General features: G+C 38.1%; 1 protein-coding gene across 1 annotated transcript in view; it reads right to left on the reverse strand.

The window, feature by feature from the left end:
• Positions 1 to 26,276, reverse strand: part of GMDS (GDP-mannose 4,6-dehydratase) — a gene marked incomplete at its 5' end in the record, with an annotated part of 352,873 nt that overhangs the window by 251,918 nt on the left and 74,679 nt on the right. The window contains 2 exons of the mRNA XM_017738583.1: positions 6,544 to 6,648; positions 7,583 to 7,775. Of these exons, the coding sequence (XP_017594072.1) occupies positions 6,544 to 6,648; positions 7,583 to 7,775 (298 nt within the window). The remainder of the gene's footprint in view (positions 1 to 6,543; positions 6,649 to 7,582; positions 7,776 to 26,276) is intronic.

Here is a 26,276-nt window from a genome sequence, read left to right on the forward strand (position 1 = left end):
AATTAACTGAATTTACTTATTTTGTAGCAGCAGATCTTTTTCAAGGGGAAAACATGTATACTTAGGTAAAACAGAAGAAAGGTATTACCTGGCAATTTTCTATAATTACAGTCAATATTGCTGCAAATCTATTTGTGCAAGTAGTCCCTAATGCCCACATTTATCCCCAGTGATGTCTGACTGCATGTGTAGATAAGGGAACACCTGCATGGATCAGTTAGCAGGATCAGTCTCGCAGCAGGGAGAAAAAGCCAGTAAGAATGCATGTCTTCAGGACACTGCATGCTTTCTCTGTTGAAACACGCAAACTGAAAAGCATGAAATGATCTTGGCTGCTCTATAGCACATAAATGTCTGAGTAAGTCCTTTTACATTGGCCATGGTACCTTCCCATCAAGTTTTCAATGTTCAAGGCAGATGATCCTTGATGACACCAGCCAGCCTGGACTCTTCTCACCCAGGAATGAGTAAGAGAGCCACAAGCAATACTCTGCTGACTTTTCCTATTTAGATATACTCATGGGTTTGGAAATCTTGTAATAAATTAAGGAGATCTAGCTCTGCACTGAAAATTTTACACACTTAATGTCTTCCACAGGCCTCAACTTACCAAAAAAGCAACAGGAAATGCCCTTAGTATTTCCTGTGGTACGAGGTTGACCAAGCTTCTCTTGCACAGAAAGTGTCTTAGGAGATTACCAATTAGTCTCCTCAACCACAGACATGAGAAAGGGAAATCTGCAGATGTTGACTACATCTCTGTATAGTAGATGCAGACGAGCAGCTGTTACAGTAGGGATTGCACGGATTTCTTGTGAAAGTCAGTAGCAGATGTCACCATCTGCTTCTGCCTTCTTTATGAAATAGAGGTAAAAGAGAGACTAAAAGCTGATTAAAAAAAAAGGTAACTACAAAAACCATAAAATCAAAAGACACACACCTATTTACAGTGAGTAGGGGAAACTCCTACCCCCTTCTCCCTTGCAAACCTGAGATCCAGATGCACAATAAAAGGAAAGAACACTCCCCATTCTGTTTAAGATATGATTTCTTTTCATTTTAGTCTTACTACATGTACTTTGACAACACTCAGCCTGCAATCTAACACCTAGCCATTTCCACCCTGGCTGAAAGAGATCACAGAAATGAGCAGTTGTATCCTTTCCCTCTGGCTATACAGCAATGGTCTGATGACAACTGCTTTACTAGAGTTGGTATCAGACACACAAAAATTCCCTACTGAATGATCTACACAATGATGTCATGTATGGAGGCAAAGTATTACTTAGGGGGAAAAAAAAATACCCAACAAAAACCAAACAAAACTTCTGTTGCATTGTGTCAGGAAACATGCTGTACATGTTTGTACATCCTGGCAGATTAAGATCAGATGAGGCAAGCAATGAAGTGGTTAACCAAATCAGAAAGTTATCTCAGACATCCAAAGGCGCATCTTGTAAACCTGAGACAACTTCTTGCACAGAACTGAAGAGAGAAAACAGTAAGGGCTTGTCTGGGATGAAACAAATGACACTGTCAACAAGTAGTTTGCTTTCCCACTCAGAAAAGGAGGTATTAGTGAGATCCAGAGCCCAACAAAAGAACAGGAATCTTTCCAATGAAGTAAAAAAGGTTTGGATCAAGCCCCAGCTTTCCTGAAAACTAGACTTGCTAATTGCCTCACTCTTCCACTGTCAAAACCATCATCTCACTGAACAGCATTATCTTTCCAATACTGCTATAGGGCAAACATTTCCACACTGATAATACTGGGAGCCATCTCCAACTACCACCAGCAACTTGATGGTTGCCACCTCCCCCATTCAGCATCCCATAATGTTGTGGGAGGGGAGGGGAAAAAAACACACATCATTCTGGAAAAATTTTTTAGGTTTTCTTTTGTTTGTTCATTTTTGAATACAGAGACTGCCTTGTAGCTACTGTAGAGCATATTGCTTTTCAGCTCGTGTCATACATAGACAATAAACAAGCTTCAGAAATGGAAGATCCCATTCACCTTGGCATGACCATAAATCAGGAAACTCTTGAGCTATACCTGGATAAAATGGATGAAAGTAACTGAAGAAATTAGCTTTAGCAAAATATACTGCTAATACAGGTCTTTTTCCCAAAGGAAGCAAGCCATGCTTATCTTACATTACCAGACCATTACTGGAAGTACTATGCCAGACCCTCAGCTGGCATAAATCAACACGACCCTGCTCACTTCAGTGCAGCTGTGTTGATTTATGTGAGCTGAAAAGTATGTACTGGTCAAAAAGTGACTATTTCATCTTACAAAACTGTAAAAGTGACTAAGTGAAATGAAAGGGAAATCAAATGAGAGGCCGTATGTATAATAGAAAGAAAATAATAGAAAGGAAAGTACTACAGAAAGGCTCAAAGTAGATGTATATTTTATTAAGATTAGTCTAACATAGCCACTAATTTTAGCTCATATGAAATTTTAGAAAATTTTTCTGCTGTTACATACACATGTATCTCTTGAGTATAGACCCAAGTACTTTTACAATTTAATAATGCTGTACTATTCCCAAATTAAGATAAAAGGTTCAGGCAGTGGGTTCAGCCAACCTAGAATTTATCACTGGCCAGAACATGAAACATCATACTTAAAAGGAAGCCCACCAGTGAACTTAAGTGCTCAGCTTTACACTATGGCGTCACATCTTAGAACTACTCCTGTTACTGTCTTTCTCTTATAGAGCAAGATAAAAGTAGAAAACCAAATGTTCCCAAAGCCAGCACTTCTCTCAAGCCTTTGTAATTTTGAGAAATACGAAACCTTTCATACTAGACTTAAGCACTCTTTACCCTCATGAACTCTGTGCAGACTTCCCTATTACTATACAGGCTACATGAGATTAACTACTGGTGCTCCTTTCTGAGTTTAAGCTGGAAAGGCTCAGAAGAAGAATTGGCATTCAGAAAGAAGAGGTGCAGATTCCTGAACTCCTTTTATAGGGAAGCAGCTCTTGAGATTAGACAGTTCTCATTTTCACTAGGCTCGGGCAGTGCTGCCCCAGCACTACAATATGGTAATGCCATATAAAGAGGAGTTGTGGCAGATGCACTAGACCCCCTTATCCAAACCAGCAATAGTTTGGTACAGGCTCCAAAGGACATAAACACCTGAGCTGTAGCTGGGCCAAGACCTCCTCCAGGAAACCCACAAAGGGGCAGAGTAACCCAGGGTGCACTGATGCTTGGAACACATGAATAGTGGGTGGTTTTTCCAAGACTCAGTTATTGAGAAACAAAGAAAGTTGAAGGTCCAAAGGTTCACACACATACCTTTCCTTTCCCATCACATGTAATTCAGCTACAAGCCAACCACTTCATCCCATAAATATGACAGCCTAAATAAGCCTTCTTTGAGCTCTCCCTGCAAGGCAGCATGGCTGTATGGCAGTGATCTCCCCTTGAGTTAGGACAACTCTCAAAGTTACTCCTTGAGCCAGAGAGACCTTTCTACTAAAAAACAAATCTTTGGATAAATGCAGTTTCAGTCCTCTCTAAATTGCAAGTGGACTGCTTTGCAGTGCCTCTCCCCTTGATCTGGGATTCATTTCTAGGTTTAAGATTCCTTACCTGAGACTGAGGTATCACAGACCCCTTATTCACAACAGATGCTCAGTAAGTTGTTGATAGCATGGTAAATTAATACTAATGAATAAATGAAAGAATTAATTTCTTTAGACATAAATAATTGTAAAGCTCTGAGACTAAGATTGGAACTAGCTGCACCTAAGCTGCATCAGGAGTTTAGAAACCTCATGACTCAACGGGTCTCCTTTACAGTTTAGCGCTTTCAGTCTCTGTGCAAATCATTCTAAATTGATTCTAACTCAGTTTTCCTTTGTATGTTTCATCCATGTAGTAAGTAATAGAGTGAACCTTGCCATCAAACTTCGTTAAGTCACATTTTTATAAATTCATTTTAAACCCATTTTTGCTAATACCTTTGGGGGTGGTTTTTTGAGCGACCCCGAACACTTATTTACAGTACAGATCATGAAGCAAACTCTTTACAGTTGTTTGTTCAATTCAACATCAGTGACCAGCTCAGCAGACAACTGCAATTCACCATCCTTCAACATGAGTACTCATACTTCAAATACAAATACTTCTATATTTGATCACAGCCCAAAATACAGGCTCCAAGGTATGAAAAATGCATTGTTCATCTTTACGATTGCCTTCCAGTGTAGTGTATTTCATGGGTCTCTGACCACAAGGAATACTAGAGTTTGTCTCTTCACAGTTTTTTCCTACAAATACATTTTCTGTAAGAAATTCACAGAAATTTTCAAAAGTATGACTAAAAATTCAGATATGCTCTGTCCACCAGGACTGATCAATTCTGCACCTCAGCAAGGGGCACTGCTGCAATCTTCTGCTCTTCTCTGATTCCTGGGCATTAGATTTTGTGTGGACAAGATGCAAATAATACCACCAACAATGGGATGTTATATTTGATCCATTCAGTGTAACCCTAAACCAACTGAAAGAGTGGTATCTAGCATTGGAAGAAAATGTGTATTTATTTATTTAGGTATTCCTAATCTTTGAAATTAGTATAAAAAGTGGCTACATCATAAAGCTTTTTCAAACTTCCATGGATATTACCAGCTTTGCATAGGAGTTCGAAATCCCAGTTAAATCCTCTTTTCCTCCCGAAGTGCCTTTCCAGTCTTCAAAAATATTAGGAAAGTGATGAATGGATATCAAGAAGCAATCTCAAAACTACTTTTATTTTGTTTTCTTATCGGTATAGTTTTCCAGACCTTTTCCCATATACACACTATGCAAATGGAACTGGTCTGTGGTTACAGCTGCTTTCATGGCAAGTACTCCTGCTAAGGCAAACAACTGGAAACATTTCTAGGACAAGATTCCTGTTCATGGCATAAAAGACCTAAAACTGCACCCAGCACACACATACACAATGAAAAGTACAGCCTGAAACTTTAAAGCACAGACTTGGGTTCTTCATGGGGGAGTTAAATGTGTTGAAAAGAGACTTCAGATTGGAAACCCTATTGCAGTAATGTTAAAGCAGGAACAAACATCAGAAGGATCAAAACAGCAATGAGTACTGAAGTTTTCCTCCTTCAAAATGGCATGAGTCTGTGGAAGCGCAGCTGAAATAGTAAATGTGTTTATGAAATTTTCATCTCATCTTGTAGCTCCTTAGAGTTATTAGAAATCATGCCAAGCTAATATTTTTTATTGCCTATTCCTTCATTTTTTACAATGGTCAGAATGTTTTGATTGCGCAGTGATAACTCAGTAATTTGAACACTGGTTTACAGCACACTATGAATACACCTCAATAAACTCTTTAATAGAAAGCAAAGAGTTAGGGCTTCTAAATGAAACAATCTAGTGGATATGATTCTCCTTTAATTTTGAACTTGTGCTTCATTTGCTCCAGTGAAATGATACACCAGCTTCTACCACCAATTACTGTAAATGCTGCCTACCCACTGTATGATGAGGTTTCACAGCTGTTGACTCCCAAAGACTGAAATTAATATTTAAATCCTATTGACATGGACTCCTTTTTTCTCGTCTTTTTTTTTTTTTTTCCATTTTAAGCAGAGTTTGAATTATAGTCTGTTTTATATAAGTATTATATTAGTGTGATTAAAATTCTTATATTTTGTTCCAGGCTATAATTTATATAATTGCATTCCTGTAAAACTTGAATTTATTTTTCATTTAGAAACAGACCACAATAAAAGGCTTCTGCACTGAGAATCCAGTTTTCTGTGTCAATTTAAAGTTTAATTTTAGAGTGTTTTCTACAGTCACAGTACTTAAAGGGCAGAGGAAAACTGTCATCGTAAAAGAGACTTCTAATCAACCATGGACTCTTACTCAAACTAAATACCAGCATTAATTGTTCATAAAGTACTGCAAGCGGAAAAGGGATGATTAAGTGGAATTTAAGCTGCATTGCTATTAAGGATTAAACTGAAAGGCATTTTAAAGCCATGTGTTAAAAGCCATCTTGTTAAACAGTATGGGCCATAATTCAAATTCTTTTTCAAAATACACCAGGCTGTACTAATTAGTCTCATTAACTTAGAGCATCTATATTTCTGCCTCTCAATTTGACATTTATACACAAATTAAAATCTTGAGTATGCCACACTTGAAATTGCATCTGTGACGTAGTTGCCCAAATAAATGTTTAGAAAACCTGCCTTTTTTAGTGTGCCATTTTAACATTTTAGTCTTTACTTATTAACAAGAGGGACACAAAGTTAGGTACACAAATTTCCCTTCAACGTTTGCGAGCTACGAAATGGAATACAATGCTTGAAAGGGAAAGGTGCTGTTCTTGAGTTCTGAGGCTGCCAGGAGGGCTGCATTAAATGCCATGAATAGGCTACAAGTCATGACACCTTCCCTCCAGAATTCTGGCAAGTTTAAATGAAACCTGTGGATGCATTGTTCCATTTCTCTGATCAGATATACGCAAAGTTGAAAATGGTTTCGTGTGGATTTTCTAACCTCTCCTGGGGCTCTCATGATTGAAGAGGATGCCGTTCACAGCAAAGAGATTGTAGGCTTCTCTGAAGTTCACCACAATCCAGTAGGCATACAGTTTGGCTGCCCCTGTAAAAATAATTTTGAAGCGTTATTATATAAATGCTTGGCTCATACACAGTTCAGACACACACAAGTCTCTGTCACATGCAGGGTGAAGTCCACATTTCAACAGCAGAGTGCTTTAGCATTTGATTAGCTCCCTATATGTGTCAAATTTTATATAGAAGAAAAGTTCAGCCCAATAAGCAGCAGCTGAATGGGAAAATACTCATATTCTTGCAGCCTCTGAACTGGCTAGGAAACATCAGGGCACTTTCCTACTTGTTTTCTTATGCACACTCATAAGTGTGCATAAGAAGTTGTTTTTTTATTTCACAAAAACACAAAGCACAGTGTTTTTTTATTTCACAATATAATTAACACAGTCAGAGCGTGTGAAATATGCCACTGTAGTGACCTCTGTAAATTAAAAAAACCCCCAAAACCAAAACAAAACCAAAATTACTTTGGAGAAATAAAAGTGAAAATCTGGTGCCTTAACAATCAAATTGATTTGAAACTTTATCACCAAGGTCCTCCATGCTCATTGCTTTAATAAGTGTTTCAAATTTCACACAAATTCATGAAGGAAGAGGAGAGCTCTTGGGAGTTTTTCATTTAGGCAACAAAAAATATGAAACCTTATCACTTCAGCAGTACCTCACAACCCTTTGTGAAGGAAGAGTAACCCAACCCCCCCCCCCCCCCCCCTTCTTCAAGAGCCCTTCACCTCTGAGCTGAATGAACAAGGTCTTGTGAAGTGAGATGCTAATTTCCAACCCCCAGGCAATGGCAGCAAATACTTTTTATATAGTAATTCATAAAGGTATGCCTCTCAACATGTCTAGTCACTTTAGCTCTATCATCATTCTAATCTCACACCCAAATGACTTCAGCCCTGAGACATGAGCAGGGAGAACAGACAGACAAACACTACACACACACCATCAGTGCTCCTCACCGTAAGGCGATCTTGGGTAAAAAGGGGTGGTCTCCTTTTGCGGGATTTCTTGCACTTTTCCAAAAAGTTCACTGGTGGAGGCTTGGTAAAACTTCACAGAGTTGATAAGGCCACAGGTCTTAATAGCATCTAGGAGCCGTAGGGTGCCAACCCCATCAACGTCAGCAGTGTATTCTGCTAGGTCGAAAGAAATCTTGGGGAAAGAAATAAAAACCCACCAATTTTACTAGGGCAACCAGAACATGCTGTGATCATGTACAACCAAAGCAATACATCACTTGCCACAGACCATCTAGACACTTTTGTACAGAGTAGATGCTCAGTTTACAAAAGTACCCTCAAAGGATTTGTAAGAATAAATAAGCAGTTCCATAAATAGCCAAACCAAAAGAGTGGTGCTCCCTGGGATTATTTTCCCACGTGAAGTAAGGGGTAAGCCTGCCATGGTGGGAACATTATCGGGCACTCTCTCATTTCCACAACTGCCAATTTCCGCAACACTCACTTGGGCTCAATATCTTTGACACACTTGAATTTGGTTATAATTGCCCAAAATATATTTTTAAAAAGTAATAGGACAGAGAGCACTACAGCAGTACAACATGTATATACCCTGCCCCCCCAACACTCAAACCTTAAACAAGGTCCAAGGTTTTGCAATTTAAACAGACATCAAAGTTCAGAGAAGAGTGGAAATACTTGCTATCAAATGAGATTCCCAACACCACCTGACCAAGGTGTAGCAGAGCTGTGGCTTTTGCACGGAGCTTAGGGGCATCATGAAGTGTGATGGAAAAGGGTGGAGGTATCCAAAAGAAAACTTAAATCTTCAGATGACACATTCTTCAAAGTATGATAATAAACTCATGCCCACTGGTGGGCCAAGATCCCTTTTTCTCTCCCCACTCCAGTATTTGTAGTTATCTTTATAATGAGCTTGTCTTGTGGTCTATGCCAGAATCAGCGCTCAAGTCTAAGCTTTCAGAGTGTTTCAAAAATATATTAATTTTTTTCTTTGCAGTTACAGAAGAAAAAACCCAAAAAACTGGGAAAGGAGGTCTGTTGTGACCACACCAATCTGCAGACAGGAGAAAACATGCTCAGAAAGGGAGCTCACTCTTTGTTTGGTGGTACAGACTGTTTTTTTGGATGTTCCAGCAAAGTTCCTGGACCCTGAAGAATTTTTTCCCACCAGTGCCCATCCCAGGGGCACGTTCCTCATTCCTTTTACATCCTCTCTCCAACCCAGGGATTTTGCTTATGACAGTTTTTGAAAAAATGTTCCCTGTTTATGCTGCCAGTGTTATAAAAAGTAAAGGTGAATGGGCTTTTAGAGCAGTCTCCTTCATGGCCCTGACCCAAAGAATTATTCTGTGTCCCCTCTGGCTGATTCGGACTGATAGCCCTGTATTCATTTCTCCTGTTAAGCCACTTTCCCTATTCAGTAACCACTAGAGGTTTAAGGTTTATTTACACAGCAGATAGAAAAAAAAGTTTTGATTAATTTGAATTTTCACTTATGGTTAATTTAATACAGGTATGAAATGATCTAAATTACTGTGCTCCAAAATAAAAAGGTTCACACAAAGTTCTGACCTGAAATAGGTAAAGATATGAACAAAACAAAACATTACTTTTTCTTTTTTTTCCACCAAAAGAGGAAAAAAACCACAAAAGGAAACCCGATACTTTGTCTTGTTAACCTGGTATGACCCAGCTGAAACTGAGCACTCATCTACCAAGAAGGGCTGTGCATTTTTTGTTTTAATCCATTTGGCATGAAGATGACAGCCACTTAAGGCCTCTCAACTTCAGTGTCAGAGTAACCCTCAGGAAAGCATCTTAATGAGTAGATGGTACAGTCAATAATGTACTAACAAACATAAGTTGGTGTATTAACCATATGTCCCAGCTCTCCAATGAAAGGCAAAACACATTAACTGTAGCAGAACCAGGAATTTACCTATATTAAGGTATTGTTTCCAACAAATAACCTGCTAAAAACATCACCCTGAAATGCAAATCATTGCTTCCATATTCTACTACAAAGTAACAGGCAGTCTAGGAGATCCCAGATCATAAAACCTCTTAACCAGAGGGAGCAATGAGGCCACAGCAGCAGCACTGGGAACTCTCTCTGGCTGGTGTAGAGACCAGTTTCACAAGAGATGGTTTTCCCTATTGCCTGATGAATGACCTCAGTCTTCACCTTCAGAAAACACTCCCTGGGGTGTGAGGTAATTGCGGCCCCACGATGACTGGGTCTGAATGTCCCCAAGCAGAAACCACCAGTTTTGTGTCTGTTTTGTAATGCAGCCTGCTGTTCAACAGGGTTGGGACTCAGACCACTAAATCCATTTCATTTTGGAGTGCAGGTTAGACAAAAATGGCATTCAGGACAATTTTTAAAATTGTTTTATCCACTAGAACATCCAACACTAAAAATTCTGGACTGTTAAGAGACTCTGTGGAATGTAGGGGCAGTAACATTGCAAATACAGATAAAAGCAACCCAAATTTTAATTTGATTCTAATTCAAAGTTAAAAATGTAAAAGGGTTTTATAAAACACTAGATCAATTAAGTAGTTACAAATAAATCAGGGCAGAGCAGGAAAAGGTGATAACTCATCCCTTACGACATAATTCCCCTCTCCTTATACATATTATTTTGTGCAAGACTAGCAGCAAGACTGGAGTTAAAAAAAAAAAAAAGAAATTAAAAAAAACCAAAAGTAGGGACTTCATTAAGAGGGATGTGCAAGAGAGAACAACATGCAAGCATAATACAAAAACAAAGGACTGAGTTATGGAAACCAAATATAGAATCTGATTCAATAGACGTTACTCTTACAAATAATCTTCACTGAGCTCAGTGGGGCTACCTGAAAGAGTAAAAACTTCATGGATATTATTGTAAAGGTAGGTGTATAAAGGCTAAAACCAAGTCATAGTTTAACAAAGATTAAACATTTATTCAGTGGGAAAAAAAGAGCTTAGCTAATACCTACAGATGAAAGTTTTCATACTGCCTAATTTATGACAACTTTCTTGAGTGCCTGAATTAGGAAAACTGTCTTCCTGTACACCAATAAAGACAGCAGTGGGTCAGAGCAGAAAACCTAACAGAGATTCTCTTGATCATGCTTTGGAGAAACTACTTACACACCCATCTCTTAATTTAGCTAAGATAGATGCTCCATTCTTTCCCCAAAAATCCAAAACTATCTGTTACTCTCAACCATGTAAAGCAAGACCTGCAAATACAACTTGTTTTCAAGGAAACATGGAGTTTTTGCAATGACTGGAAAAGAAGCTTCTTTACCTGGCAGAAACTTTAAATCTGAAAGTTTTCTCAAAGAGTATTGAAGAGTATGGATCCAATACTTCTTTGCCCTCTTTGGACAGATATTGTGCCAAAGGGAAATCATGACATACCAACAAAACAGAAATTGTCTTCTTGGAACGCACGAGTCTGAGTGACCTTGACACTCACTTCCCATGTACAACATGCTTTTGAAGTTGTCATTGCTGACCTCTGGAGACACTATAAAAGTATATTTTTCAGATATATCTATTTATTCCATTCAGTGGGTAGTGATAAGTGTGTCATTAAAAGTGGAAAAAGAAAAATAAGGAGACACTTGACAAAAGTACTTCAAGTTCCAAGTTTTCGGTTTCTGAAACTTCTGCAAGCACAGGACACAATATGAATACACTGTACCACATTATACCTCTTCTTTCATGTGGCTACGATCAGAATGAGTTTTGTGAACTGGTTTCTACCTCTTGAATTTGAACTCTTGTGTTCCCCCCTCCCATTTATTTCTCTTTATAATCACCAGATTCAATCTCTACAAGAGATCTGAATTTAATAGAGCAATGTTTTAAATATGATGTTTCCCAACTGATCATTCAAAACCAAGCTTAGCAAGGTCTTTAACAAGATTTAAAAGCTTACTGAAAATTATCTAAATGAAAACATATGGGTCTTATCCTCCACAAGACCACATTCCTATCACGTCTATCAACACTATATACAAGACTGTAGACTTAATAATACTTGCTTCTGACCAATGTGTTGTTGTCAGCAATGGCGGTATTCTGAAAGTTATCAATTTAGTGCATACAGTTTTGGCTTTATGAGACTCTTCATCTCTGCTTTGTCATTCTGAAGAATCTAACAGACAAGCTGTGATCTTATTAACTATAAGTTTTCAATCAAAAAAAAAAAAGCATATGCTAGCAGAATATGGTTCAGTGCGCTACCGAAGGAATATAAATAATGATTTGAAATTTCATCCCTTCCTTACAGTCTTCTCAGTTTCAGAAGATGGGATTTCTGGAAGGCTGGTGTTACAAGAAGGAAGGTTATGTGAATCCCCAGGAGGAAACAGGATAATATAAATGTAAATTATTATTCTTTCACTGTAAAATGAGAGGTGGCTAACCTAACTCTAACATCAATTTAAGCATCATTTCTCTTTTGAAAAAACCTATGGTAGATTCTTTAGGTTTATCAAAGGAGAACATATGTGTATCAGGTCACTGAGAAAGGTTTACACCTAAAAAGCAAATCGCAAAGCAGAAAAACTGCTCAGAAATGTTCCAAGTCTCACAAATTTCACAGTGGTTACTTTTCTGCATTCTTTAAAATCAATTCTGTTTGCTTTGAATATTCAGTGCAGCTTCCAATGCCAATAAAAACCACTGGGATCACTTACATCATTTCAGTAAACAAGCTGCTCAATCCCTAGGAACAGGCATGTAAAGCATAAGATTCCAGTTGCTAAATCTAATACAGACTATGTGCCAAGCATTCCTGTAAAGTCCTAACACACCGAAAAAAAATCCTAGGGGTTTTAGGAAATATAAAGAAACTGGGGGAGCTGAGATGTGTTAAGCGGATGGGAAAGAAAATGTCAGGTAACCCTCTAAGAGAATATGATAATTCCTCTTTTGCCCCAACCTCTTAACTCATAATGAATGCTTGCCCTCTGACTCAAAAAAAAAACTAGTTGAAAGATACAAAATCCCCCAAACAATTATAGATTTTGCTATACAGAAAAATAATCAATTCAATAGTTCTGAACTGCTTATTACTAAGCAATACTCTTGGTATCTGAAAGCCTTATTCAATTTCTTAGCTAAACAGAAACAGATGAAAACGTAATGACTGAAATTTCGGATAAAATGAATATGCCTTTTGTAGATTTATCTTTTTTCCTATTTATTTCCCTGTTCTCTCATTAGCAAGACAGAAAAAAATAAAGTGATCTGTATAAAATTGGAGTATTTGAACAACATGATTACAAGTGGAGATTTAGCAAAGAAGAGATTTTATAAGTGGAAGCAGAAGTCAACATTGTTTCTTAAAATTTATGTTTCATGCACAATATAGCTGCAGCAAGAGAGCTTGGGTAACTTGGATTTTCAAGCTACTTGTGATACAAAGGAATAAGCAGTGCAGTTGACAAAACCAGTGCTTATTCTTCTACTTCTCTACCAGTGCTTACATTTTGGTCCTATGGTGGGGTTCCACAGTGGCTCTGTCACACTATGTACTGCAGGCTGTGTGACTGCAGAGACTTCTTGAAGCGGTTAAAAGCTTGGCTTTGACACCAGTGGCCCAGCATGTCGCCTTCACCTCTAACGGTGGAGGCCCAAACCAAAGCACAAAAATTACCTTTGTGCTGTTTGGGGATTTGAAATGATCCTTGATGATCTTCAGGTTCTATAAAAACTTCCTTTGTGCAGCTGAAACACTCAATGATCAGGATTAAAAGGCCTCCTAAAATACTCCACAGCGTATGTTCACATGGCAGTTTCTCATGGTTTGTCTTGGGTAAATCTTCCTTACAACTCTCCTCCTGATAAATTTTAAGTTCTTGATGCAAACCTGCTGAAATAATCTTTAAAGAGAACTACCTTGGCATTATTAAAACAGGTTCCATTTATCCCTCTTAGGAGCAAAAACTACTACTTGCTTTTTGTTGGGGGAAAAGGAGAAAAAATAAAATTAACCCAAAGCAGAGAATAAGCATGGAGAAATACTCCCATGAGTAGGTAAAGTTTCATATTTATCTGCCCCCTATCAGAAGGGGTTGAAGTTGGATTCATTATTCAGTTTCTTTAGCAAGTGATTCCTCCCTGGCAAACTGCAGGTGCAGTTGTAAATTGAACTCTCAAGGTCATCATGTTCACTTTGCCTCTAAAGCAGCCTGCTGGTTTATGTGTGACCAGCTAAGAGAAGAACCACCAGCTGCCAACTATTTTCAAAATTCTGATGCTACAATCCTTAATTTGGAATATCCATCTCCATTTTAATAAAACAGTCTCCTGCATCTTGCACAGTTGTCTTTACCATTGGATTCAAAGGTGTGTTTGGAACAGATCTCCAGTAGAGGTAATTTGCAAATTGTTTATTCTTCTGCTCATTACATAGGTACTGTAGTGAATCAAGAGAATTTAACAGACTGGATTAAAAGGGAGTTGCCCAGAGACAGGTCAAAAGGAAATGGACACAAGCTGGAACATGTGAAATTACAATTAGATATTAGGGCAAAAAAAGAGTTCACAACATGGGTGGTCTCACACTGAAACAGGTTGTGCAGAGAGGCTGTGGCATCTCCATCCTTGAAGATACTCAAAACTCAATCAGGCATCACCCTGAGCCACCTGATGTAAGCTGGCCCTGCTTTGTGAAAAGAGCCAGTCCAGATGGCATTCAGTGATTGCTGCCAAACTCCATTATTGCACAGTTTTAAGAAGAGAGGGAGATGGGATTACAGCAGTGTGTTTCAACCTTCAAACATGTAGCAGCATCCAAGGAGCAGAAAGTTGATGTACAGTGTGCAAGAATGAGGCCTGGCCTTGTAAAAAATCAGTGATTTCTACTGGAGGAGTAGAGAATTGCTCACAGCAGCTTTTTGGAGACACACAGTTCAGCTTGCTATTCATCATATCTCCTCCACAGAAGAGCTTCAGATAGAGGAATGCTCAGATCTGATAGTTAAAAAAAATACCAAAGCGGAGGAGGAAAAGGAGGAGGGATATCACAGTACATGAGATTCAGTGTGGCCATAAACCTTTGTCACAAAAATGTAACCTCCCCATTAGTTTTGCTTATCTTCTCATCCACTTGTTATTAATTTGATGGAACTGGGGAGTTGTCAGGGTTATGTGATGCAAGGGATTTATCTTGCAGAACAATCTCTGACCCACTGTTCTAAGTCTTCAGTTTCAAATTACAGAGATTAGAAAAGAAGCTTTTAAAAAAGCAGCATTGATTCTTTATTCATTGTCAGCATGACTTTGTTCAGGGATAGCTCCAACAATATACATATGCACCCAAACTTTTGAGCACATGCCACATGAAGCAAAGTCAGGATGGGTTTCGATGTTTCAAGTATTGTAGCTTCAATAGCTAATGACACTGTAATACCCTAAAAGCTTTCTTACATACTGAAGTCCAGCTGTGCCAGAAGCTTTAAATGCTATTTAATAGAAAGACAAAAAGGGGCAACTTGCAGAGTCACTAGAGAACATTCAAAGGGAGATGTAAAAAGATAGCCAATTCATTTTGCTTTATATGTACCAGGGGAATAGAGAGCTATGAATAACATCCATGCAGGGAATGCAGTCATTTCCAAAGAACTAGCACCATTCTGACTCACTTTCACCTATAAAGACATTAATTTAAAACATACAGGTTATTTTAAATTCTAACATGACAGCTATACTATAGTTTTGGGTTTGTTTTTTTTACTTCTGAAGCCTTTTAAAAAACTTTCATCCTTTCTTCCTTGATGCTTTCAGAACACCTTGAAAGATGTTTTTCACAGAAGTCATAAAAGCATCACCACAAGCAAAAAAGACAGAAAGTAAAACAACCCCTAGAACGAGCAACCAGACCCTCACAATCTATCTGCTTTATGATTTTGATAGACTTTCAATGGATGGCTAGATAGACATTGAATAAAGCAATAATCTAGTATGGCAAAGCTTTGTTAACAACAGTCTCTCCTCTCTTTGCCTTCCTGGCCAAAAAGACTGCAAAACACAGCTTAACACAATGGATGCCCCCAAATACTGACAGAACTTCTATACTGCCTAAGAGCTAGAATTAACCCAAAACTTTGCAAATTACTACCTTGCCTGACTCTCTTGTACCTCCTACTAATCCATAAAGTAAAATATCCCTAGGTTTATGGGGCCTGTCAGAAGTTTTGCCTTTTCAACCAGAGAAAAGCTATGTTTTCAGCATTTATTATCACTGAAGATTACTTCTCAGACTGCAATTCTTTATTCCAAGTGGCACTGGTAAAGACAGTTTAAAAGCAGTTCCAACATCAGCTTCTCAGATACCTCTAAAGTACCAAAAATACTTCTCCCTTCATGATGAAATAAAATAATATTTCATTAATGGAGATTTGACATATTTCATTGTGGAACAGGGTCTTTTTTCCTTAAGAGAATTTAATCTGGAAAAAAAAAAAAGGTACTGAAGCTATTCAGATCCCTTGTAGAATCACTTAAATTGATTTTGAAAAACTTGAGAAAACTTGCTATATATTTATAAACTTTTTTAAAAGAAAAAAATAGTTTTTGTTAGTTTTTCCCCGCTGTCCACCCATTATCGACATCAATTGTCTGACCAGTTCTCCAAGTTATACTTTTCATTATTTTGGGTTGGCTTTCTGTGCTATATCCAACTAGTAAGTGATGCAGCACAGCTCATGATAAAAAGATGAGAAAAAACCACTGACTGCTGTTAAAGTCCTATGATTCATTCTGACCAAACTGTACACACTTTGAATGAAGCATCCATAGACATATGAGATATACTTTATTAAAAAAAACAACCGCTTTCTATAATGATTAACAGAAGGTTTTACCTTTTACTCTATGGGAATCTCTGTGATTTTTAAATTTGTAAAATTAAAGGCATTTTCTCCTCTGAACGACAAGAATTGCTATCTCCTTCCTAACAGCTAACTAACGGTTGAAAGAGCTTCCCTGCTTCACAGGGATGCTCCAAGAAAAAAAATTAATTAGATCAATGTGCATGTATTACTCATTAATAAGACCATAAACCAAATTAGATAGACTGAATATGGGCCCTGACAGGTGCAGACACAACCAAGTCACTGCAAGAAAACAAGTTACCATTTCACTGTGGATCTGAGGTAATGCTGTCTGGAAGCACTCTTAAACCATGCAAGACAAAGCAACTTATCTTAGCTCTCTTTTATTGTCAGCTACTCAAAAATCAAATCACTCCATTCATCACAGCCTAAGGGCAGAGAGGTACCTCAGCTCTGACCACACATGGGAGCTTGTGGTGCTTCAGTTGTGGAGCAGCTTTCAGAACAGGACTTCAGGGAGACAAATGAGAACATGAGTTTTTGATAAAATGAATAAGCATGTGCATACACACACACACACACACAGAAAAGTGATGACTTCTTGTCCTGGGCACAACAGGGAAATGGTGGAATCACACATTCAAAAGATGTGTAGATGTGGCACATTTTAGTGGTGAAGATGGCAGTGTTAGATTAGCACTTTGACCAGATCTTAGATGACTTTGCCAGACTTAGCAATGCTGTGATTCCATCTAGGGAACAACCTCTGCCTTGAAGTACCCAGGGAGGGGAGTTCAGAACTCAAGAGTCCAACACCTGCATCTGTGTGGCAAAAGAGTTCTAAGTACTCCATTTCAGAAGGCAAATGATGTCTGCCCCATTTGTGCACTCAGTTTACTCTTAAAATAATAAAAGTACCACAGAAACACATTTTCTAAATAAACAATATCAATGCAGCCCTATTCCTTGCCCACTCACTTACTGGGGAAAGTCCATATTCTCCCCTTATTTGCAATCACGTACAATGCTTCTTAGTGTTACATCTCTACAGACCAAGTTCTACTTTCTGGTTTGCCATAAATCAACTGAAAACAACACAACACTTCTTTAGCTAAAATTCTTTCAGCATACCTCAGACTTCTATGAAATTAATTAATTCCCAAGCCTGGTTTGTTTTTTATTTTTTCAATTTTACTGCATGTGCATTAAGAATTAAATTGGGATAGCTAATTGCATGGCACAAATTTGGATGGATATGTATGTACTGACAAAAGTCATGCACCCACAGCTGCCACCCTCCCTGTTCCTGCTCCAGTATTTCATCAGGAATGACTGGGAAAATGAATAAACATGCAATAGCATGTCAAGAAATAAGTCACTAGGGTTGTTGTTTTTTTTTTTTTTTTCTTTTTTGAACAGGGCAAACAACTGCCTTTTCTTCCAATACATAAGGTCATCTTCTGTGAAATTTTACTCTGAAATTTCACTCAAAGAAAGGACAACAATTCCAAAACCCAGCAGCATTCTTTTCCTTTTACTTGTTCTTGGGAACAGCTACTTAAAGATACTTTAAAACATTATTTAACTATATAAAAGAGTCTGAGGTTTACACTAACCCTGAAAGAAAACCACTGAATCCTTCAAATTTATTAAAATTGCAACCAACAAACCAAAAAAAAACACCCACACCCCTTGAAATGCTAAAGTGGGTGAACCCTAGCAGAGGAGCACTAATGCCCTTACCTGTAGTGCATGTACAGGCACTCCATATGATTAATTTCAAACTATCGGTATTAATAGCATCCACAAATACAGTAGCTGATGATGGCTTTGTTGTGAATGATGTAATAAACCTGTAGAAACTGCTTTCAGTAAACTGAGTGTAGTAATTACATACCTCAAAACTGACTGTGATAGTTCTTCATCCTGTCTAGGAAGCTACTGGAGTAGAATACCCTATTATTCCCACTTTTAGTGCTCAGATTTTAACATGGTTATAACACTTTGGAAACCAGGACCCTTATATCTTCTCCAGTTGCATCCTTTCAGAGAGAACACTGCTGTTTTCTGTGTGACAGTGAGCACTCTGAACTCCAAGGTGATCCCCCACATAAAATGTTCTACTTAATCAACTTGTCTGTCTTAAAAGGATGTGGGTGGCTGGCTAGGAAGAAACCTATGGGATGAAATCTGAAAAAACACATGTCTCAACAGGTATGTGGAGGTAAGGAGGAAAAGGCCAAGGGGCAGAGAGCTTAAAGGGATGAGACCCTCTGGTTAAACTTTATTGAACAAGCAGGGTGATACTCTCAGAGAATAAATCAGTCTGTTATTTTCTCTACTAGTATTCCCTTTGTCCTACTTTATTCTTCCATTTTTATTATGGACTACTAAAGCCTCTTTACTCAACTCTTAGAAAACAATATATAGGCATAAATTTTAAAAGGCAGCTTTGGCACTCATGAGCCATGGTGATCATAAATCAAAGCAGAACCTTGCAACTGATTTGTATACTGTAACCCACAACCCTAACCTCAGCCCTGTTTTTCACCTCTCTCTGGGGTTCTGACATGGAGAAAAGGACTAGGAATAATAGCTGCTCTTCACTTGAACATTAAGGCAAACCATTCATGAAAAATGAATATGGTAGTCAATTAACTGCAAAAACCCAACAACTTTGTGAGTTTTCCCTCTCACCCCTAAGAACAAACACTATATTTCTTTATTGCCCCTGACTGTGCCCTAAAACAGCATTGCAGTTTTTTGTCTCTAGCAGTGCTAGAAGTGACAAAAGACCACACTGACCTCTACAATACAGTGCTTCTCTTCATCTATACCGTAGTGTGGCACTAGAGGTGCCAGTAAAGGCCCTCTCAGAGCAGCTTTGAGTAAGACTTGAGTAGAGTATAAAAAGTTCCGTCAGCTTTCAAAGTGAACTTGGCAGCCTCAGGATAAGGCATGTTGGGAAAGCAATGTGGAAGACAAGACCAAGTTGCCAAAATGTACTGAAAAAGCAAAAAAGATCATCAGGAATGTCAAATTTGACAAATAAGGTGAAGTCTGTAAAATTGTGAATGACTGCATTTTAGTTTTAAAAGAATATATAGCTCAGGCAGATGCCACATCCCTATTGTATGCAAATATTTTATTTCAATTAGCACTTTTCAATCATGCTTTTTCTTTTCTGAATGACTCATGGATATTTCAGTCAAGAAATGGCAGGATCACAAGCACATGCCAACAGGGTGCATTTATCTCAAGAGATAAATGTGGAAGGAGTCATGTAAATCTATCTCAGGATTTTTTTCAACCTATCTTTCCTTCCAAACACATTTTCTCTACATGCCTGCAAGCCTCTATAAAACAGCCTACTCAGTTTCCATGTCCTTCCAAGCAGGCCAGTATTCACAAGTATTTAATTGAAACTAAAAAAATTGTGTTTCCAGAGCTTGTCCATCAGGCAAGGAAAAAAAAAAAAAATCAAGTTCAGTCTGTAAGTTTTATCACATAGTATTAAGCCAAGGAAGATGTCATTATACTAACTTGCCCACAAAATGCACATACAAAAAGGGGAAATCTTTAGAGCTTCTACAGGCCACTGAGAGAGCCCTGCTGCACAGGTCATTATAAGCAGTGATTATCCATGAGGGAAACATGCTGAACAGCTGTGAAGTACGGCTGGATGAAAAAACACCTCAAGTTAAGATCTGTGATTGCACATAATCCTGACATCAGCTAAGAACGCTACGTCTCAAGGCTGCAGTAGGAGTTTTAGCTAATTTCCAGTGTGCTGACCCCAAGCTGCTCCGGGGCTCTGAGCATCCTCACCTGGGACACAAAGAGTTCTGTCAAGGAACCACAAAATATTGGAAGAAACACACTGGTACTGCCTGTTTGCCAGAGAAGCAGAGGAAATTTCTAAAGTGTCATATTAGTAACACTAATAAATTTACTAATAATTTACTAATTAAATTATAATTTACTAATAAACGTTAGTTAATTTTTGATCCTGCAGCACCAGTATGCCAAAGAAGCTGCGCTGGGAAGACTGCAAAATGTAAATAGTGAATGGTGATGAAAAATTCTATAATTGGCAAAAAAATTAAAAAGCTTTGGCACAAAAGCAAAACCTCAGCAAGTGTTTCACTTTCCAATCCTATAGATTTTAACACCTCTTATGTTGCAAGAGTACTCTTTACACACACAAACTTAAGCTGATATTAACTGCAGTTGCATCTGAAAGTATGTATTTTTCATACCAGTTAGGTTCTAGGCAGTAATCCCTTTCTCAGAAACTGAAAGATTTAAATGGAGCCATCATTGCTAAGTGCACTAGTCAGCCATATATCATGTTCTCAGAAGTACAAAGAGTACTCAAGGGTGAAAGTTTTTTATGATAATGTATGATTTCTGCATTAAATACAGAACTGCCATTATATAATTTTAGCATCTTGCCAACCTTTTTTTTTTTTTTTTTAAGCAGGAGTAGGAGGGAGAAATAAGGAGGTTGAATGGAACTGGAACAGTACTGTTTGTACCCTGGTGAGTATTAGGGAAATGATAAATGATCTCTAGGCACACAGACTGATTTATGCAATAAAAAATAAAATACCGTGGGGTGGAGCCTTCGTGTGAAAATCTCATCCTTGGACAGCTAAAAGGTATGAAATGCACCCACGTATCTCAAACCCCCCAGGGTTGGAATTAACTCATGATAACCACACCCTTGAGAACTGTCTCCTTTGCTCCCCTATTGGGTGGAAGGAAAAGGAAAGGGAAAAAAAAAGTGTATTTCTGAGTATGAAAAACAAAAGTTTAATAGTTTACATTAGTGAACTCTTTAAAAATCAAACTGCTAAGATTTCTTAATTTTTGCTAATTAACAAAAACCTCATCCGGCAAAGGCTATTAGTCAGAAAATTCAAATAAACCGTGCCATCCCTAAACCAGCAACATGGCTTGACAGGCCCACCTGCATGCAACTACAAATTTCTTTTTCTGTTTCTAGTGCTAAAAGACATCATTCAAGAGCACCAAAGTCTTATACTCTCTGTATTATCTTGTAAAAGTCTGAACTCTTCCTAGAAAATTAAGGGGATAATGCTAGCAAGTGTTTTATTGAGAAAAAAAGTGAGAATCAAACCATCTTAGATTTCTTAGCTATACTGGTCATGCAGACAATCCTCAGATTGGTCAACATATATCCAACTCAAACTAATTGATATCTACTTACATCTTTGGCGTATGGAAATGAGGAGGCATATTTTTATGCTACGAGCTTGCCAAATTAATGGAGAAAACAGCTACTATGCTTGTAAAGTACAGCGATGTGTCAGCCTAGTAAATATTTAAAGGGTATTTTTATCCTGCAGAAAGAAGAAATTTTCTTCCTGAGGTGAGAGAGTGCAGAGATACTCGATTCCCTTTACTGAACTGATACTTTTGGCTCTCTGCACAACAAGAGCAAATACTGTGCAATGTAGCATCACAGAAACTTACCCTATGCAGGTTTGAGATCTAATTAGATACTGTGCCAAGGTGACAGCAATCTGATCCCAGAAGTCTTGTATATCCCCAACACTGCCCCAAGACTTTAGTTCCCATTGACGTTTAACAACCACTAACAGTTTTGAAATTATAGCTTCCCACAAAATTCCTAATTCAAACTCTGTCTGATTAATGTATTTGTATGAAATTCAGTATCTAGAAAATTAGCATGGTCATTAAATTGTATGTAAAGATATTTCAGCACACAGTAGAGCAAAATATACACTGCATCTCAGAAGTCTGTTTCAAATATTTATTATTTTCTTCTTCCCTAGAAATCATTAAACTGAAGCTGTTTAAGGAACAGATGTGATACAACAGTTGCTCTAAAAGGCACATCCTTAACAGTACAAGGTTTAGTTCAGATTAATTCTTTGTCTCTTTAAAATCTGCAAATTCATCCTCAAAATCTCTCTCAGCTGAAAATTATTCTGCCTGCATTGGGAATTCTCACCTAACCTTAAAAATATAGAGAATTTTACAGCTCAAGACAGCAAAGGAGGGGATAACAAAATTTTTTTAGCTGTCACATTATTTTTCTCACATTTCCATTTGCTATTCATCAAATCCTTGAATGAAGTCTTTCATTGTAGCTGAACTATGACTTCATGATGTTTCTTCTATTGTTACAAGAGGGAACGACTGCCTTGGCAAGGAGAGGCTGAGCTTTTAAAACGAAGTAGGTATTTCTAACACAATGAGTCTACAGTTCATCCATCATCCATTCACAGCACTGTCTAAACGAGGAAAAAATGTGATGTGCTCGATGGTAAAGATGAACTAAAAAATTCACAGCTGGCAAGCCCGAGGTACTGTTTTCTCAGTAAAGACTAAGGCCACATACAGAGAAACTGATTGACTGCTCACCACGTTTTTTTTTCCCTTCTTACTTTACTGCCTCAGTCTTGAACTTTATCGAAACCTGTTAAGTACAGGAATTAAATTTTTTTTATTTGATTTTTTTCTTTGTCTTCAAAACTGTATCAAAATATCCACAGAATCACAGAACAAGATGAGTTGGAAGGGACTCACAAGGATCATCGAGTCCAACTCCCAGCCCTTCACACCACCAGACCCAAGAGTCACATCAATTCCTACATTTAAAACTGGGGTTTGGAATTAGCTTATGATATTCTAGTATAGTTTGAAAAAAGTATTAATCTGTGCTTATTACAAAATTCCAGTTATGATATATGTAAATGTATTTCATATCCCTTTCTTTGCAATCTGAGGGAACATTTCTATTTTTTGAACAAAAGACTGCAGATACTATCTTTGATAAACAGCTCCAAATCTGCCAGCATGTTGTCCAGACTGCAACTCCTCTTTAAAAGTATGTATTTATATGCAATATGCTACAGAACAATAGGTCAACAAGCTATCTGTCTTATTCTTTATGTGTCTTTATCTGCAGGCTTTTACTGAAAAACAAATACATGACGTAAATATAAATAACCTCAGCTTAACTAGAGCTAATTTTGAACCTCAAGTGCATACACAGGTTGAGCAAAGTTGAGAAGGTCCCCACAGACACAGGGTTTCACCCTGGGGGAGTTGATGGTTGGGTCAGGGTCCAAGTTCATGAGAATTCACCTTTTTAAGGAGAACACCATCACCAAAAAATGTGGCATACACTGTCATGATATCACATATGATCATACAAGCTTAAGCACATACAATTGGTGTTGGTCTATATTTTTAAACTGCTGCTGTGACCTGCCCTCCCAAACCCATAACCCTCCCCCAAGTCAGAGAAATTAGTCAATCTGGATCCAAAGCCTGGAGTCATTAGACCATGTTTTGGCAGAACCTCACACCCAAAAAGCTGGCTGGACACACAACCAGCATTATGCATTGGCAGGATACTGCCAGCCACATTTCAGAAACTCAGTGGTGAGAGTAAGAATCCTGTACATAAATGGGCTATGAAAAATACATACAGCTACATGAGCAGCAGGAGTACTTTCTGGAATGTGTGCAACCTCACCGTATCAATTCACACACTGAAAAAAAATCTTAATTGCACAGCGATTAAGGAGCTGCTCCACACTAAGCTAAGGACAACCATCAGATGCCTTGAACAGCAACATACACCCCAGAGAGGCTGGAAATAGGACTATAGCAAGGACTTTATTAATAGGTATGAAATGGGCAAACTTCACATGACTTTACCCTTCCATGCCTCAAAAAACAGTCTTTCCTATTGCTTCATTCAAGTCCTGAGAATTAAGAAAATATAATGCTGTAATGTTTCACACTAGTCTGTCTTGGCAGCCTATTGCATTCTGGCCGTAGAAGTGTCTGCTTTCAAACCCTAAGCCCTCGCAGCAATTATCCTGCTCTCAGACTAAACCTACAGAGCATATTTCAAAAGAAGTTACATCTAAACAGAGGGAATTCAACAGTGATCAATGTTCAACAGGCCTCGATGGCAATAAACTATTTACTGCCTTAACCTTTTAAGTTTGCACAAGTGAAGCGCCCGAGAGCCCTGTGATGAATTAGCTGAAGTGTTTGGTTGTGAGCGGAGCAGCCGCTGCTTCAAATCATCTGTCCAGCAACACCGCCCGCCTTGCAGTGCTGCAAACAACAGCCGCCTGCCAGAGCCAGCGCCTTCTCTTCTCTTCTGGGGTTCCACCGCCCAGACGTAGCTTCTGCCAACTTTTACTATGTCCACCACCCCTAATAGAGTAATTCTGGAAAATAAAGCACATCAAAAAGCTGGGCACGATCCTAATCATCTTTTTATTGCCCACTTGATTATTACCTTACAGAAGACATAACATAGAGAGGACATCAGAGTGCACTCAGCACACTCGAGGCTGCAGTAGCTGATTTAGATCTGCCTCCCCCCTCTTGCAAGATTGCCAAAATAAATTGAAAGGGAAAAAAAATCACGCCTATTGCATTAATGTCGTTGTCACCAAGGTTTTCCCACCACCACGCTGCTGAAATACAGTAAGAGAAAATAATCCATTACAGATGGCTGAAGACACCTAAGCCTTGGCAAAGTACTTTTGGAAAGGCTCTCTTTACAGAAGTTAAGAGTTAGTTTTTATAAATTTCAAATGGAATTACTTTGCCTGTAACTTAAATGCAAGACTAGCTCTTTTATTGTAGTTGTCTTGGTAATTCTGGGATTGTTAGGATAGACTCTTAAAACCAGTGAGACTTCTGCAGGTCTTCTGTTTTTACAGTTCAGAAGAATTTGATTTCTAACACCATTACCTGGAAATAAACCAGGTGATCACCACCTTGTCCTTCTAGTTGAAACACCTTAAGACATATTTTTCTCTTTATGTAGATATACATGTGTGAAATCTGTAGGCTAAGATACTACATATACATACTACAGTTAATTCAGGTTTACTAAATAATATAAGGAAATGTAAAATCAGTTTTCTGGTTTGATTTTCCATATAAAATTTGGAGATACAATTTTAATTTTTAATTTAGTTTCTAAAGGAAACAGGATTGTTTGTTTTGTTGGGGTTGGGGGTTTTTTTGTTAAATGCTTCTTCAGTGTTTATAACTCAAATGCTTTAGTATGAAGTGTGCCAGTGTAAGAATCTGGAAGCTAAACTAGAAACACCAATAACAGCTTAATTTCATACAGAGCAAAACACAAAAACATAGCTGGTATTATTTAAACCTGTGGATGATAAACTGAAAGAAGCATCAGCTATTCCGCCTGATACATGCATAAATCCAAGGCAAACACAATTACTGCAGAAGAAGCGCATGTTTTAGTTGCTTCATTTACTATCTTCATAAGCAACAATTATACACATATAGTTAATACTACTTAGAATTCTCCTTTTTCTAGTATAACAAGGTCCCACATAACACAGGCCATATGACTTCACTCAGTGATTCTTATATCAAGCTGTATAAATAGCTAGTAGTTATTTATATCTCTTAGGCAAGCATCCAATCTTGATTTAAGGACTGCAAGTAATGGAGAATCTTTCACTTCCTTTGGTAAGCCGCTCAAATGCTAATTGTCCTCACTTTAAAAAATTTGCACCTCTTCTCTAGTTTGAATTTGTTTAACTTTAGTTTTCAGCACTGGATCTCTGCATAATTGCCTGTGAGGTTAAGCACCCAGTAATACCAAACATCTTACTCCCAGTGTGAGCAGGATCAAATAGCTGCTTCACCTTTGCTTTAATGAGGTAACTCTAGTGGTCTCCTAATGTCATTTACCAGCAAGACTGTTTTCCAGGCCTAGAATCACTTTTGTCTTTGCTCTGAGTTGTTTCCTATTCTCAGCATATTCTGG

This window comes from Corvus brachyrhynchos, unplaced genomic scaffold, assembly GCF_000691975.1.
Source record: "Corvus brachyrhynchos isolate BGI_N302 unplaced genomic scaffold, ASM69197v1 scaffold237, whole genome shotgun sequence".
NCBI lineage: Eukaryota > Metazoa > Chordata > Aves > Passeriformes > Corvidae > Corvus > Corvus brachyrhynchos.